General features: G+C 45.2%; 1 protein-coding gene across 1 annotated transcript; it reads left to right on the top strand.

Moving 5' to 3' along the window:
- Positions 1-3,752: 3,752 nt before the first annotated feature.
- LOC116408622 (vomeronasal type-2 receptor 26-like) lies at positions 3,753-18,491 on the top strand. The gene is made up of 5 exons (XM_031896262.1): positions 3,753-4,067; positions 5,304-6,065; positions 6,681-6,899; positions 14,097-14,220; positions 17,587-18,491. Exons 1-5 carry the CDS (start codon positions 3,753-3,755, stop codon positions 18,489-18,491), a joined length of 2,325 nt encoding a protein of 774 aa, XP_031752122.1.
- Positions 18,492-18,876: the final 385 nt, after the last annotated feature.

Raw genomic sequence — 18,876 nt, 5'->3', positions numbered from 1 at the left:
CTATCCACTCACAACAGACCCATACTGACCTATCCACTCACATACAGGACCCACACTGACCTATCCACTCACATACAGACCCACACTGACCTATCCACTCACATACAGACCCATACTGACCTATCCACTCACATACAGACCCATACTGACCATCTATCCACTCACATACAGACCCACACTGACCTATCCACTCACATACAGACCCATACTGACCTATCCACTCACATACAGACCCACACTGACCTATCCACTCACATACAGACCCACACTGAACCTATCCACTCACATAAGACCCACACTGACCTATCACTCACATACAGACCCACAACTGACCTATCCACTCACATTTACAGACCCACACTGAACCTATCCACTCACTTACAGACCACACTGACCATCCACTCACATACAGACCCACACTGACCTATCCACTCACATACAGACCCACACTGACCTATCCACTCACATACAGACCCACACTGACCTATCCATCCACTCACATACAGACCCACACTGACCTATCCACTCACATACAGACCCACACTGACCTATCCACTCACATACAGACCCACACTGACCTATCCACTCACATACAGACCCACACTGACCTATCCACTCACATACAGACCCACACTGACCTATCCACTCACATACAGACCCACACTGACCTATCTATCCACTCACATACAGACCCACACTGACCTATCCACTCACATACAGACCCACACTGACCTATCCACTCACATACAGACCCATACTGACCTATCCACTCACATACAGACCCACACTGACCTATCCATCACATTACAGACCCACACTGACCTATCCCACTCACATACAGACCCACACTGACCTATCCACTCACATACAGACCCACAACTGACCTATCCACTCACATACAGACCCACACTGAACCTATCCACTCACATACAGACCCACACTGACCTATCCACTCACATACAGACCCACACTGACCTATCCACTCACATACAGACCCACACTGACCTTATCCACTCACATACAGACCCACACTGACTATCCACTCACATACAGACCACACTGACCTATCCACTCACATACAGACCCACACTGACCTATCCACTCACATTACAGACCCACACTGACCTATCCACTCACATACAGACCCATACTGACCTATACCCACTCACATCAGACCCCACACTGACCTATCTATCCATCACATACAGACCCACATCTACCTATTCCACTCACATACAGACCCACACTGACCTATCCACTCACATACAGACCCACACTGACCTATCCACTCACATACAGACCCACACTGACCTATCCACTCACATACAGACCCACACTGACCTATCTATCCACTCACATACAGACCCACACTGACCTATCCACTCACATACAGACCCACACTGACCTATCTATCCACTCACATACAGACCCACACTGACCTATCTATCCACTCACAACAGACCCACACTGACCTATCCACTCACATACAGACCCACACTGACATCTATCCACTCACAATACAACCACACTGACCTATCTATCCACTCACATACAGACCACACTGACCTATCCACTCACATACAGACCCATACTGACCTATCCACTCACATACAGACCCACACTGACCTATCCACTCACATACAGACCCACACTGACCTATCCACTCACATACAGACCCACACTGACCTATCTATCCACTCACATACAGACCCACACTGACCTATCTATCCACTCACATACAGACCACACTGACCTATCCACTCACATACAGACCCACACTGACCTATCCACTCACATACAGACCCATACTGACCTATCCACTCACATACAGACCCACACTGACCTATCCACTCACATACGACCCACACTGACCTATCCACTCACATACAGACCCACACTGACCTATCTATCCACTCCCATACAGACCCACACTGACCTATCCACTCACATACAGACCCATACTGACCTATCCACTCACATACAGACCCACACTGACCTATCCACTCACATACAGACCCACACTGACCTATCTATCCACTCACATACAGACCCACACTGACCTATCCACTCACATACAGACCCACACTGACCTATCCACTCACATACAGACCCATACTGACCTATCTATTCACTCACATACAGACCCACACTGACCTATCTATCCACTCACATACAGACCCACACTGACCTATCTATCCACTCACATACAGACCCACACTGACCTATCCACTCACATACAGACCCACACTGACCTATCTATCCACTCACATACAGACCCACACTGACCTATCTATCCACTCACATACAGACCCATACTGACCTATCCACTCACATACAGACCCACACTGACCTATCCACTCACATACAGACCCACACTGACCTATCTATTCACTCACATACAGACCCATACTGACCTATCCACTCACATACAGACCCACACTGACCTATCCACTCACATACAGACCCATACTGACCTATCTATTCACTCACATACAGACCCATACTGACCTATCCACTCACATACAGACCCACACTGACCTATCCACTCACATACAGACCCATACTGACCTATCCACTCACATACAGACCCACACTGACCTATCCACTCACATACAGACCCACACTGACCTATCCACTCACATACAGACCCATACTGACCTATCCACTCACATACAGACCCACACTGACCTATCCACTCACATACAGACCCATACTGACCTATCCACTCACATACAGACCCACACTGACCTATCTATCCACTCACATACAGACCCACACTGACCTATCCACTCACATACAGACCCACACTGACCTATCCACTCACATACAGACCCACACTGACCTATCTTTACGCTCACAGACATAAAAAAATATACCAATATCTATACGAACTGTAGATTTTAGTATCACAATAGAGATATTCTACTTCTTCGGGAAGTCATCCAAACCCCTCTTATAGGCATTCTGGAACCTCGGTGCCTTTACTTTGAATAACAACCTTTGCTGCTTCAAATAAAAGTTCAATTTTTAAAGTCAAAAGTAAAAGGGGGGCCTCGGGTGCATTGATGTTTTCTATGGGGAAAAAAGATCCCCCCCATCTGCCTATAATCCCCTCTAATGTACTTGTAAAGAGTAACCTTTCCCCTCACAAGCACCTTTACCAGTTTAGTTGCAGTCTCTCCAGCTCATGAATCTCCTTTTTAAGGACCGGAGCCCAAAACTGCCCCCATACTCACTATTACTGCCCCCATACTCACTATTACTGCCCCGCATACTCAAGGTGAGGCCTTACTAGAGACCTATAAAAAAACAAAAATATGTTTTCATCCCTCATGTTAATGTCATTTCATTATACCAGATGATGCTTTATTTGCTTTAGTAGCCACTTACACTGCTTATAGTTACACAGTCTGTTATCCACAAACACCCCCAAACCCTTCTCAATTAAGGAGGCTCCCAGCACTTTATGATAAGTGTATAACTACATTACACACCATACTATCCCCATCACTGGTACAAAGGTATAGGTTATGCTGACAAATACAAAGAACACCATTATTCTTTCCCCTACTTATTTTTATAATCACCAGTACCCAAAAATGACATTCTGCAAATTCCAAATTTAGACAATATCTCAATATTCTTATTTTCACATTGTGAAAGCTATGGTGGCATGCTTAAATGATTCTGAGATATGATTTGTCAGTATTCCCGTAACACAGGGAGATACTCAGCAGCACTGTTTGGTCACCATGAGTTTCCTGTATAATTACAGGGCATCCTGGAGGTTCAGGCGCCACCTGACAGCATTTTTATTTGCTGTTAATGAAATCAATGAAAATCCCGACCTTTTGCCAAATATCACTCTGGGCTTCCAGATCCATGATACTTGTTATTCTGAGAGCCTGAGTATCGAGAGTGCCCTGAGAATCCTATCAGGAACCAAATATATGGTCCCCAATTATAACTGTCACAAGAGGGGAGGGTTGGCTGCCATTGTTGGGCATCTTCTGTCTTCTCCGTCTCTAAGTATCAGCAGTATAATCAGTAACTACAGAATCCCACAGGTAAGTAAGTGTCCATACATGTCTGTATGTCAGTAGAAATGTACAAACAAGGTTGCGGGGAGGCTCAGGAAGGGACAGGAAGGTGTATATTATATAAAGGGTTTATATTAATGGGGGGAGTGAGCAATTCTTCCCCTTAACAGAGCATCACGAGCTCCCCATCTACATCATAGGTTACACCTTTGTTCTCTTTACTGCTCAGCAGAGAGTTCAGATAAGGGAATGGAAGGTCTCGGCTATGAAGAAAGGAAGGCCAAGTAGGGAATTTTTACCCCGGTGAAGTTTTTGTTTTGCTTAAAACTGATGGACATTTTCCCTTAGTCCATCTGATCCTGCCCCTAAGAGGAATTATCTGCACTGTAATGAGGAGTTTGTAGGGAACCTTAAATTTAAGGTTCCCCTGCTGTTCAGAAAGCCCCCAGTTGGAGTAACCTTTGCCCTATGGGAGGGATGTATTTCCATTGGTCCCAGGGAGTGTGTCTTTCCTGGTTCCTTAGTGAATGGCACATTAGATGTCCTATGGGAGGGATGTATTTCCATTGGTCCCAGGGAGTGTGTCTTTTCTGGTTCCTTAGTCAATGGCACATTAGATGACATATGGGAGGGTTGTATTTCCATTGGTCCCAGGGAGTGTCTGTCTTTCCTGGTTCCTTAGTCAATGGCACATTAGATGACATATGGGAGGGTTGTATTTCCATTGGTCCCAGGGAGTGTGTGTCTTTCCTGGTTCCTTCGTCAGTGGCACATTAGATGCCCTATGGGAGGGTTGTATTTCCATTGGTCCCAGGGAGTGTGTGTCTTTCTTGGTTCCTTAGTCAATGGCACATTTGATGTCTTGTCTTGTGATATCCCCCCCTCACCCCCAGCAGCCGATCAGCAGAACAATGGGAAGGGAGCAAGATAGCAGCTCCCAGTAGGTATCAGAATAGCACTCAATAGTAAGAAATCCAAGTCCGGCTTGGGACTCCTCCAGTTACATGGGAGTAGGAGAAACAATAGGTTAGCTGAAAGCAGGTCTAATGTGTAGCGCTGGCTGAAAGCTCAGACTCAGGCACAAGGCACTGAGATGGCGCCTACACACCAATATTACAGCTACAAATACATTTGTTGGTTGAAGAATAAAATGTTAAATGACAGAGGGAATTATTTGCTGTGTAACAGGGTCATTTAGAGATAAAAACTACCCTATAAATATCATGGCAGTGTCCCTTTCAATACTCTTTATATTCCAAGCAGATCAGCTATGGGGCGATGGACCCTTCCTTTTCTGACAGGGAGCAGTTTCCCTCTTTCTTCCGTACGGTTCCCAACCAGCTGTCCCACCACCAGGCCATCATAGAGCTCCTCAAGCACTTCGGCTGGGTTTGGGTTGGCATTGTGGCTTCTGCTGATGAGAGCAATGCCAAGTCCAGTAGCCTTCTGAGGGAGCAGCTCATCAGCCATGGGATTTGTGTGGAGTTTCATGAAATTTTTTCAGTAGATAAAGAGGAAACAGTAAATGAACAGGAAACCAAACGCACAAATGTTCTCATCAAGAAATCAACTGCAACTGTGATCATTTTATACTGCAACATCGAATACTTCGACCAGTTAATGATTGGTGAGCACTGGGAGGAAATAAAAGGAAAAGTCTTTGTTACTTCTGTTACTCTGACACTTATTTTAAAAAATGCATTTCATGTAAAAACTCTTTATCCGCTCAACGGCTCCCTGCTGTTTGTAGTGAGAAGAGGAAACATTCATGGTATGAAAGATCTCATGGATTATGTTCCTAGAAGGGCAATCAGGCACATAGAGGAAATGTTATTTTCTCTTCCCAAAGATGAAGAAGGAAATCCTTTAAACAAAAGCAATTCCGAGCCCTTCCGTCTCACCTACAGCGTCTATACAGCCGTGTATGCCGTGGCGCACGCGTTCCATGATATGGTCTCCAAGGCACGGACACAACCAGGGTTCCTTTCCACTGGGCAATGGCTCCGACTTTTCCACCCTTGGCAGGTAGGCTTAAATCTATTCCTATGTTTGAGCCAAATAAACTAGGGGTGTATTTACTGTTAGTTCTGCCTATTCTTTTAATTGAAAAACATTGACATGTTTCATAATAAAGCAGTAAAGGGACAATGTTTGGTTCTTCCCCCTTCTGACACCCCTTTAGAGGGATAATGAGCCCCTTCTTTCCCCCAGCTAATTCCTGCCTCAGACTTACTGGTTCATGACTGGTAAATGTGTTAACGACCTTCTGTGCCTCCCATGATTTAACTTGGCATTAAGATGGCAGGGCAAGGTGCATTGTGGGCAAGAAATGGTCCTTAGATCACCATTCTATGTAGGTTGGGGAAATTCTGTTTCCTATTGATTCTTTACAACAGAGGTTGTGAGAGGACTTTCCTTAGATGTCCCTCGGTGATGTCCAAGACTGACAGTAATGGAGCCTGGGCAGCTTGTTAGACTTTACAGAAAAAAAATCAAATGTGACTGATAGGAAATGCTCTAGTTTTTAGCTCTCACGAATAACTGCCTTCTACCTATAGTAAGTACATTACGGATTAATACAAATGTAAGCGTATAAAGAAATGCAGATTATACTCAGTCTTGCTATTTTGTACATTGCAGATGATCCCCCATCTAAATAAAGTACAATTTCAAACACAGAGCGATGGGGACTTTTCCTTCTCTGACGAAGGGGAAATGCCCGGAGAGTTCGATATCCTAAACTGCATTGTGTCCCCAGATGGGGAGGTCCGAATGGTAGAAGTTGGCAGCTACAGGTCTCATCCGGCCCAGTTCCAGATTAAAGATAGCGCCATAGGGTGGGGGAGCCCATATACAGAGGTGAGATGTTTCACATACATTCTGGGGCTGAGGGACAACACTACTGAAACTGCTGTAGGGATCCTAAGATTTGGACAGGCACCAGAGGGTGGCTTTGTGGGATATGGAGGGTGGTCCTAGCTGTTTGTGTGTAAAAAGGGAGTATCCCTGTAGTTCTAGCAGTATAAAAAGGGATGACACACAAAGTGCTGGGCGGTATACCGGTAAAAACCGAACACCGTTTTTTTTAAAAAAAACGATATACATTTTTTACATACCCCCATACCGGTGTGCGCGCTTCCTGGCAATTTTTCCAAATACTTCCGGGTGCGCACGCGACGTCAGCGCCATCGCTAGGACGCATCATTCAGAGTCGGATACCAATGTGAGCTGTCGGGGGTGCCTGCGGCTGCCTGGCCAGTAATTATATTTTATGTGAAGGGGATGGGGGGGTGTTTGGAGTGGGTGGGGGGTTATATTTATGTGAAGGGGATGGGGGGTGTTTGGGGTGGGGTGGGGGGTTATATTTATGTGAAGGGGATGGGGGGGTGTTTGGAGTGGGGTGGGGGGTTATATTTTATGTGAAGGGGATGGGGGGGTGTTTGGGGTGGGGGGTTATATTTATGTGAAGGGGATGGGGGGGTGTTTGGAGTGGGGTGGGGGGTTATATTTATGTGAAGGGGATGGGGGGGTGTTTGGGTGGGGTGGGGGGGTGCGTGCGGATGGGGGGGTGTTTGGGGTGGCGGGGGGTGCGGATGGGGGGTGTTTGGGGTGGTGGTGGGGGGTGCAGATGGGGGGTGTTTGGGGTGGTGGGGGGGGTGCGGATGGGGGGGTGTTTGGGGTGGCGGGGGTGCGGATGGGGGGGGTGTTTGGGGGTGGTGGTGGGGGGTGCGGATGGGGGGGTGTTTGGGGTGGTGGGGGGTGCGGATGGGGGGGTGTTTGGGGTGGTGGGGGGGTTGTTTGGGGTGGTCACCTAATCATGCATGGGGAAAAAAAATACCGTCAAATACCGTGATACCGATATAATTTTGAAAAATACCGTGATATAAATTTTTGGTCATACCGCCCAGCACTAGACACACATATTGTGTAAGGTCTTTTGTCCTGGGACCCCCATCTGGCTCCAGTTAGAGAGTTCAGATAGATTCTGTTATAGTCACTCTAAGGGGCACATTCATCAATGTACGATCAGTCCGAATCCGACTTTTTAAGTGTATTTTCTGCGACAATTTCATACCTTAGCACGACATTTTCGTACTTTGCAGAGTATGAAAGTTTCGAATTAATTCAAGCTTCGTTATCGTGACTTTCCTTGGGCCAGGTTGGAGCTGCAGAGTGCCATTGAGCCCTATGGGAGGCTTTCCTTGGGCCGGGTTGGAGCTGCAGAGTGCCATTGAGCCCTATGGGAGACTTTCCTTGGGCCGGGTTGGAGCTGCAGAGTGCCATTGAGCCCTATGGGAGACTTTCCTTGGGCCGGGTTGGAGCTGCAGAGTGCCATTGAGCCCTATGGGAGACTTTCCTTGGGCCGGGTTGGAGCTGCAGAGTGCCATTGAGCCCTATGGGAGGCTTTCCTTGGGCCGGGTTGGAGCTGCAGAGTGCCATTGAGCCCTATGGGAGACTTTCCTTGGGCCGGGTTGGAGCTGCAGAGTGCCATTGAGCCCTATGGGAGACTTTCCTTGGGCCGGGTTGGAGCTGCAGAGTGCCATTGAGCCCTATGGGAGACTTTCCTTGGGCCGGGTTGGAGCTGCAGAGTGCCATTGAGCCCTATGGGAGACTTTCCTTGGGCCGGGTTGGAGCTGCAGGAGTGCCATTGAGCCCTATGGGAGACTTTCCTTGGGCCGGGTTGGAGCTGCAGAGTGCCATTGAGCCCTATGGGAGACTTTCCTTGGGCCGGGGTTGGAGCTGCAGAGTGCCATTGAGCCCTATGGGAGACTTTCCTTGGGCCGGGTTGGAGCTGCAGAGTGCCATTGAGCCCTATGGGAGACTTTCCTTGGGCCGGGTTAGAGCTGCAGAGTGCCATTGAGCCCTATGGGAGACTTTCCTTGGGCCGGGTTGGAGCTGCAGAGTGCCATTGAGCCCTATGGGAGACTTTCCTTGGGCCGGCGTTGGAGCTGCAGAGTGCCATTGAGCCCTATGGGAGGCTTTCCTTGGGCCGGGTTGGAGCTGCAGAGTGCCATTGAGCCCTATGGGAGACTTTCCTTGGGCCGGGGTTGGAGCTGCAGAGTGCCATTGAGCCCTATGGGAGGCTTTCCTTGGGCCGGGTTGGAGCTGCAGAGTGCCATTGAGCCCTATGGGAGACTTTCCTTGGGCCGGGTTGGAGCTGCAGAGTGCCATTGAGCCCTATGGGAGGCTTCCTTGGGCCGGGTTGGAGCTGCAGAGTGCCATTGAGCCCTATGGGAGACTTTCCTTGGGCCGGGTTGGAGCTGCAGAGTGCCATTGAGCCCTATGGGAGACTTTCCTTGGGCCGGGTTGGAGCTGCAGAGTGCCATTGAGCCCTATGGGAGACTTTCCTTGGGCCGGGTTGGAGCTGCAGAGTGCCATTGAGCCCTATGGGAGACTCCCCTTGGGCCGGGTTGGAGCTGCAGAGTGCCATTGAGCCCTATGGGAGACTTTCCTTGGGCCGGGTTGGAGCTGCAGAGTGCCATTGAGCCCTATGGGAGACTTTCCTTGGGTCGGGTTGGAGCTGCAGAGTGCCATTGAGTCCTATGGGAGGCTTTCCTTGGGCCGGGTTGGAGCTGCAGAGTGCCATTGAGTCCTATGGGAGGCTTTCCTTGGGTCGGGTTGGAGCTGCAGAGTGCCATTGAGTCCTATGGGAGGCTTTCCTTGGGTCGGGTTGGAGCTGCAGAGTGCCATTGAGTCCTATGGGAGACTTTCCTTGGGTCGGGTTGGAGCTGCAGAGTGCCATTGAGTCCTATGGGAGGCTTTCCTTGGGCCGGGTTGGAGCTGCAGAGTGCCATTGAGCCCTATGGGAGACTTTCCTTGGGTCGGGTTGGAGCTGCAGAGTGCCATTGAGTCCTATGGGAGGCTTCCAAAAACATGCACAGAAGGATCAAAGTCAGAAAGGTTTTCCCGCCATTTACGATCGGTCAATACGAAAATTTCGTGACTTTCGGATCGCCAATACGATATTATCGTGACTAATACGATTTTTTCATAAGCATTTTTGTGATATTTGCGATCTTCATAAATTATCTTATCCAATCCGAATTTTTCTAATATTCAGGATTGGAACTCGTGATTTGATGAATGTGCCCCTAGGAGTGAAAGGATGGACAGAGTGTCTAGAAAGGACAGTCTGAAGCCCCTCCGAGGAGATAGTGAGGTTATGACCTCCCGGCATTACTGGCCGGAGTTCAGGTACACTAAGTGGCCAGCTCAGGTGGTAGCTAGGGCCACAGAAAGGAGATTGCCTAAGCGAGAGCGTCTTCTGGCATGAGTTCTGGGGAGAGCCCTAAGAGAGGGTCTCTTGGCGAGAGTACCGGGGAATAGTCCTAAGCGAGAGGGTCTCCTAGAGGAAGTAAGGGGAGAGATACCTGAACCTACATGTCATAACACTGGATACTGTGTGGATACAATAAAGAAGTTTATTTGGTTATTTAGAACTTCCAGTCTCCTGGTCATGGGGCTAGTAGCACGTAATGTGTGTGCATACAATAAGTAAATACATAAGTATATAAATAAATAAAAACACAAGACACTAGAGCATTGGTGGAAAAAGGCCGCAGCTGTTTTATTTTTACAAACTGTAAATAACATCTCCATAACTTTTTTAAAAATAGAAGAGAAAAGAATTTCCCCAGCCAGCCTCTGGTGGTCATCTGCATAATGACTGGTAACAAATCGTCCCATTTTAACCCTCTAATGCCCATCCAAACAACGTTCCAATTTTTAATGCTGAGATTGCTTCCATAAGTGTGCTGTTGAGCTCTTTTTCTTGCATGAAAAACACATGAATGGCCAATAATCCAAACCATGAGAGGGTGCCCTACGAAAAAACAAAACATGCATTGCCCAAATTAAAATTCAACTAAACCAAGACGAATAAACGAACGATAACGTTTTGAAGACCACCTACCCAACTGATTGATAGACTGCTCATTAAATCCCATAAGAAAATCCTGTGTAGCTGCGCCAATCCTAAATGAGTGTGTATTATAATCACTAGCAGATAAACCAACCGCCACCACTGCCTTTTTAAGGATCTACCTGAATTGAAAGGCAGATAACAATGAACCATCAAGATGAATGAAAATAGGGCTGGGAATATTGGGGCGAATAGCGCAATACTCAAAGAATCACCTAGCCAAATAACTGTGCCCTTTCCCAATAAATCAGTCTTAGAATTCCTTATCAGAATCCTCAGTTTGTCCTGCACAAGAACCACATCCTCAACCCCAAGACCTCCTGGCTTTTCCTTGCTAAGGGACACCGCTTCGCTCACTCCGAGTGCAGCAAAAAAGGACAATATAAACAAAAATTTGAAAAGGATACTTTCATATTGAGAAAAACAAATTGCCGGAAGAACACGTATTCATTTAATTAACAATAAAATAGTTATAGGTTTTCTACGATCATAAGATCAGGAGGGCCTAGTTAACAACTGTTTGACCAAAAAGAGTTTAGTGGAATCAAACAAACCTTGTAGCTTCAAAATATATGAAATGCCTGCCACATTTTTGCTAATCCTTGAATGTGAATGCCGAGCCTCAAAAAGCTCCAGTATATACCACACAAATAAATCCCTATCTTGCCATGCCTCCTGCATGTTGTTGACCAATTCAACCAGCTTGCTGAATACTCATTCCATGTTTTCTGAGATAAAGCTTTCTTTATAATCTGGCATGTTCTGGTAACATGAGCTCCCAACGATTTGGCCTTAATCCAAATATTATGCTTTAATGCCCTAAATACGACCTGCCTTAGCAATCTCAACACGGGAGTAGAATAAGAAGAGGCTTGATAAAGGGCTGGTTTAAGCCCGAAACGTTGCTGTGTGCACTTGAGTAAAGTCACTTTTTTCTACAACATTTCTGGAGTGCTGCTGTTTTTTCATTTTATCCAGAATAAGAAGATAGATTATTAAGCACAAAAACAACACCCATATTATCAGAATGCCAAAGTATTCTTTTGTTAGCCAACTGGTCTTAAACCTTTCTGCCCTGCTGCCCCTTACATTTGGAATGCCCTCCCTGATTTCCTCCGGAGAGAATCCTCCCCCAGTCTTTTTAAAACTAAGGTTAAAGACTCCCTATTGGAGCACTCGCCCAGCACCTGATCTGGGAACTGGCACTTATTATATTATATTGTCACCCACTGTGACCTACAGCACTTATATTTGCCTATTTGTGTCTGTTAGTTACCCCTCCCATATAGATTGTAAGCTCTACGGGGCAGGGACCTCCTTCCTCTTGTGTCCTTGACTTTTAACTTATTGCAACTGTATCTTGAATTTATCTGTATTTATTGTTATACTTTGTATTTATCCATTATCTTATTAACCCCCTGTTTGTATTAATGTATTCTACTGTACAGCGCTGGGTACATAAGTAGCACTTTATAAATAAACATATACATACATATACATACATACATACTGGTCGCCCCATATTTCCAATACTACTAAAATGGGAAAACATTCCAATAATACTAAATTATTAGTTAACTTTTGTTCATGCCAACTAATTGGCCAGGTGTCAACACACCAATGGCCATGAAATATTGCTCTGAATCCAACAGATGCAGCAACATCTGTATAAAGGTGTAACACAGAGTTACCTATAAACTCATCCTGCCAGAAAGCTCTGCCATTAAAATCCTGTAAGAAATGCTGCCAATCATCCTTGACTTCCTGAGGGATCCGAATGTGCCAATTAGGATTAGTTATGCCTGCTGTTAGAGAAATTAACCACCTGTTAAAAACTCTGCCTATAGGTAATAAAATTCAAGCGACCAACTAGAGACTGAATGGGGCTCATTTATCAACACTGGGCAAATTTGCCCGTGGGCAGTAACCCATAGCAACCAATCAGTGATTAGCTTTTTTCAGCTAGCTGCAGGTAGAACAATGAATGTAACAATTTGACTGGTTGCCAAGGGTTACTGCCCATGGGCAATTTTGCCCAGTGTTGATAAATGACCCCCAATGTGTTTTAATTTTAACTTCTTCACTGCTAAAGCTGATTTAAGACGTCTTCAGATGGTTTAATTTCTCTAGCGGCAGCCTAAATTCCTGCCTGACAGTTTCAATTTCAATTCCTAAGAATTGTGTAGACGTGCTCGGAAACACCGTCTTCCCTGCTGATAAGGGAACCCCCCATTTTTTAGACACCCAAATCAATGTCTTTAAAGGAAATAGACAATGGTTAGAGTGGGCCGGGCCTATAAACAAAAAAATCATCCAGGTAATGTAAGATAAGTTTTGAACCTGTTTCAGATTGTACTTCCCACTCCAAAAATGTGGCAAAGGCTTCCAAATAGAAACAAGACAAAGAACATCCCATAGGGAGACAACAGTCATAATAAAATTGCCCCTCAAAATGGAAACCAAGCAAATGCCAGCAATCAGGCTGTATTGGCAGTAAGCTGATTCGATATCACTTTTTGCCAATAAGGCGCCTTTACCACACTGTCTAATGCTGACAATTGTTTGGTCAAAAGACGTTTAACTTACTGTACATAACTCGGGGTCAATTCCATCATTGACAGAGTCTCCCGTTGGGAATGATAGATGATGGATCATTCTAAAAGTTCCAGGTTCCTTTTGAGGATCTAACCCTAGAGGAGAAATTTTAAAGTCAGGAAAGTGGGGTTCTAAAAAGGGGCCCCTAACTCTACAAGCTGCAACTTCTTCAGCTATTTTTGTTCAAACTACACTCAAATTAGAATTAATTGGTTTCAAATTATCAGGGATAACTTTTTTTTTGTCCATCCAGAAACCAAAGTTAAAACCATTTTCAATACCGCCCTCTTGGGATTTGGATATTGCCTTAGATAAGGCAGCATTTCTGACAACCTCACTGGGGTTTCCTGCCTCTTTAGATAACAGCTTGTTGGGGGCAGTGACACATTTTTTGACACAATGAAAGGCAGGGTGATTGCCGGCACAATGAGACCACTCATGTTTGTATCTGCAGTTATTCTGCTATTTACAAGCTGACTCAAGATCTTTTGGTTTATGATTATGAATCCCATGACCCAAGTGTTTGTTCCACCCAACAGGCTCCCCGCTCTGTGTGCAGTAGCAGCTGCCTCCCTGGCTCCAGGAAAGCCAAACGGGAAGGACAACCCCTCTGTTGCTATGATTGTGTTCCTTGTGAGGAGGGAGAAGTCTCTAATCAAACTGGTTGGTATAACTTTGTACCTAAAGATATAGTGTTCTATGAAGACTTTGTTCCTCCAGGCAGGGCCAGATTTCCAAATTTGCCACCCCTAGGCCGCCCCCAGTCGCACGCCCCCCCCCCCGAGTGTGCATGCGTGCGTGAACAGTGGGGGGGGTGCGGTGGGTACGAGCGCACATGTGCGAACAGGGGGGGGTGCAAGCACGCATGCTCCATAGGCCAAACTTGCATACGGAGCAGTGGGGAGAAGTCCCCATTGCTCCGTATGGGAGCACAAATTTTTAGCTCTTTGTGCGGCGGGGCGGCATGCTGCCCCCAGGTTTCTGCCGCCCTAGGCCTGGGCCTTTGTGGCCTCTCCACAAATAAGGGCCTGCCTCCAGGCCATGGTATGCAGGATCTAGTAGTGATACGGCTGAAGCAACCAGACGTGGAGGCATCTTGGCAATTTTTCACCCCTCCTTTTGTGGCTCCTGTTCAGAATGGGTTTCACCCCCCACCCCAGTGTGGCTTCTTCAGTTCAACATCAGTTGATGAGGCCTGAAATCATTTAAGATAACGAGCCTAGCATGCCAAACATTTTAATACAACCTGTATTCTCTTTATCCTTGTAGAATATAGAATGTCCATGAATCTTCTTGAATTTATTTGCATCTCAAGAATGACTCATAAAAACTTTTTAGATCATTAAAAGGTACAAATAGTACAAAGTAAGTAAAGAAACTAAAGGGGTGATTTGTCAACGTTCGAGTTTTTCCACAATTCAAGTTTTCTTGTGCTAAAAAAAACAAAACCAAAGGAATTCTGGGAATGAATTAAAAAATACCAGACGTTCAGTTTATGAAACATAATTTGAGTTTCTTTTAGCACAAGCAAATCATTAAGGTTGAGGAGACGGCCTCATCCAGATACAAATAAACAAAAGGAATTCTGGGAATGAATCCCATTTACATGGGTTTACCGTATAGGCTAAAGCTCACCCACTGGATTTTAAAGCAGAAACCAGGATCATAGCTGATCAGATTCCCAACTACAGACCGGTTTAGCCCTTCTTGGGGCTCATCAGTGTAGTGCAGGGTTTTATGATCAGCTTAGGGAGAGTCACCATGTGGTTTCACAAGCAAATCATTAAGGTTGAGGAGACTGCCTCATACAGATACAAATAAACAAAAGGAATTCTGGTAATAAAGAAGGACTAAACTAGTCTGTAGTTGGGAATCTGATCAGCTATAATCCTGGCTTCTGTTTTAAAATCCAGTGGGTGAGCTTTAGCCTATAAGATAAATCCATGTAAATGGGATTCATTCCCAGAATTCCTTTTGTTTATTTGTATCTGGATGAGGCAGTCTCCTCAACCTTAATGATTTGCTTGTGAAACCACATGGTGACTCTCCCTAAGCTGATCAGAAAACCCTGCACTACACTGATGAGCCCCAAGAAGGGCTAAACGGGTCTGTAGTTGGGAATCTGATCAGCTATTATCCCGGCTTCTGTTTTAAAATCCAGTGGGTGAGCTTTAGCCTATAGGATAAACCCATGTAAATGGGATTCATTCCCAGAATTCCTTTTGTTTATTTGTATCTGGATAAGGCAGTCTCCTCAACCTTAATGATTTGCTTGTGCTAAAAGAAACTCGAATTAAAATTATGTTTCATAAAGTTGAACATCTGGTATTTATTAAGTGCAAAGAACCCGAAAACTTGAATTTGCAAACTTATTGTGTAAAAGCTTGCGGGCTTCTATAGAAGTGAATGGGAATTGTCATAGGCAAAGTCACATTCTCAATGAGACTAGAAAAATTTGAGTTTGTTATTCGATTGAGTTTTCCTTTTGAATAAATAAGAGACCATTCGATATGCGAGTTTATTTGATTTAGAAAAACAAACTTGAATTTACAAATGCAAAAAATGATAAATAAGCCAATTAGTGAAGAGCTTATTACTTACCGAGCTGCCAATCAGCGGCCAAAGGTGGGGGAAATTGTTCAAACAAAATCTATATACCCGATAATAACGCTCAAAGATCAGACTTAACATTATTTTTCTAATACCACCAGCTCTTTGTTAGAATATAAAACTCAGCATCATATTCAGGCATTTAAATATACACAATAATGTACATAAATCATAATTATACTGCACCGCCCAACCCCATAACTTATCATTGAATAAAAAACCATATTGGTTCTCAGTAAAAGCAAAGAATCCCAGCCAGAGCTTAACTGAGGGTTAGGCACGCGCTAAACATCATTGGGTAAAAATCCCCAATGAGTCGCCCCAACACCTACGATGCTGTTGCTCAGAGTTAACCCCTTGTTCCCTCATTAGTGCGGATCCACGATTTAGGAAGGAGCATCAATAGGCACATTTGATAACACTGCTAAAAGTAACACATTCATAGATACATAAGGAGAATACAAAGGTAACAGATATATTGGGTAATAAGCATATACTCATATAATAAGCTCTATCAGGAAAAGGGGCTTCTTTCTCTTAGCTTCCTCCGGTTCAATCTCTCATGGACACAACAGGGGAGCCCCCCAGCTCTCAAAGGCTTCTTCACCCGAGGGTACAGGATCTGAGCCTGAAAACACTTTAATTCTCTTACAATTTCCATTCTAAGCCAGCTGAGTCAATTGGCCAGTCAGTTGGTTGGTAAATAAATTCTTCTTTCACTCTGGGGACCATGGGCCCCACAGCAGCAACCTCTCTGGGGTCCCAAAGCATTACACCAATGTTGAACACTTTATGGAGTTTCTAATGCAGTCAGTTACCTGGTTTTGGAACCCCAGTAGACCTGAACCTCTTTGCTTGTGAAATATACTGGGAAGTGGGATTTACAGCTCAGTGCCTCCCCCTAGTGGGCAGTAAGGAGCACATTTCAGGGGAATTCCGCTAGGGAAAATAAAATACACCATTTTGCTGTAACAAAAATAAACTAATTTCACAATGTTAAATGTAAAAACAATGGAAACCCTGCAACGGGTCTATCAATCCCTGAACATTGCTGGGTATATTTAAATGTCTGAATATGATTCCGAGTTTTAAGTCTGATCTTTCAATGTTATTATCAATACATTTCTATTTTTTATGATTAATTTTGAGGTGCAGGATTTTTATTGTCTTTACTATTATTATTTAGAAGCCTTACGTATATCTGGGCTGAAAGAGCTACATTGCCAAGTTAGTGTGATCGTCTTCAGATAATCCTCTGAGCTTGTGGGGTCAGAGTAGTCAGAGTATGAGGAGCTAGTAAGGGAAGAGTGCAGGCAAGGGGGAGTGAGTAGAACCAGGCACTAGTGAATGGGATGTTTGTAATGTGGCAAATAATTGCCGTACTATAGTGGCCACGCTAATAATCTCCTTCCTTTCCAGATATGGACTATTGTATGAAATGCCCAGAGGACCAGTGGCCCAATAAGAGAAGGGATAGGTGCCTCCAAAGGTTGGTGGAATTCCTCTCCTACCAAGACCCACTGGGTGCAGGTTTGGGTGGGGCCTCCATTGGCCTTTCTGCTTGTGCAATAACAATACTGGGAGTTTTCATTAAATTCCGTGCAACGCCTGTTGTTAGAGCCAATAATACAAATATAAGCTACACCCTCCTGGTGTCTCTCTGTCTCTCGTTCCTCTCGTGCCTGCTCTTTATAGGCCAACCTAAACCTCTCGCGTGCATGGTCAGACAAGCTGCCTTTGGGTTGGCTTTCTCCATTGCTGAATCCTCTATACTCGCTAAAGCCATCACAGTTGCCGTTGCCTTCAGAGCTACATCCCCGGACAGCCAGCTGAGAAGGTGGGTTGGACCCAGACTGCCCATCTATATAGTCATTGGCTGCTCGGTGGGACAGGCAGTCATTTGCTTAGCATGGATGGTCCTCTCTCCACCATTCCCAGACTACGACATCCAATCAGAGAAAGGAAAGATGATCCTTATCTGCAATGAGGGATCAGCTGTTCTGCTTTATGTGGAGATTTCCTACCTGGGGGTTTTGGCTCTGTTGAGCTTCACTGTTGCGTTTCTTGTGAGGAACTTACCCGACCGCTTCAATGAGGCCAAATACATCACTTTCAGCATGTTGGTGTTCCTCAGCGTCTGGGTCTCTTTCATCCCCTCCTACCTGAGCACCAAAGGAAAATACATGGTGGCCGTGGAGATATTTGCCATCCTGGGTTCCAGCACAGGGTTACTGGCTTGTATATTTATACCCAAAATGTGTCTTATTCTACTGAAGAGAGGCCTCAGCTCTAAAGTACATGTCACGGGCATGGATAATAAATAACTCTTTAGTTACTTCAGATTTTTCTGAGATTTATTATGTGTCCAAACAGCTAAAACCTCTATGACTAGAGGGTGTCCGGCTGAGTTAGATGGCACAGTATATGTACGGCTTGGCTAGTATTGGGCTCTTCTTCTCCCTTTCTCTCTCCTTTATTGTTCTTTTTTTCTATATTTGTTAATGTAAATTAAAGAGGCAAATAAAAACTTTAAAAAAGGGAACATATACCATCATTTTTCATAGTACATTTCAGGTCAAATATCCATAAAAAAGGCCAAAAGCTGCTCCAATTCCACCCCCTATATTTTTGAATGTAAGAGAGTAGGGATTTAGTCCCTCCCAGATCTGGGAATTCCTCAGGTATGCGCAGGTAAGACAAGCCTTGGAA

The sequence above is a fragment of the Xenopus tropicalis genome, chromosome 2 (assembly GCF_000004195.4).
Source record: "Xenopus tropicalis strain Nigerian chromosome 2, UCB_Xtro_10.0, whole genome shotgun sequence".
Lineage (NCBI taxonomy): Eukaryota > Metazoa > Chordata > Amphibia > Anura > Pipidae > Xenopus > Xenopus tropicalis.
This window is presented reverse-complemented; position numbering and strand designations above follow the sequence as displayed.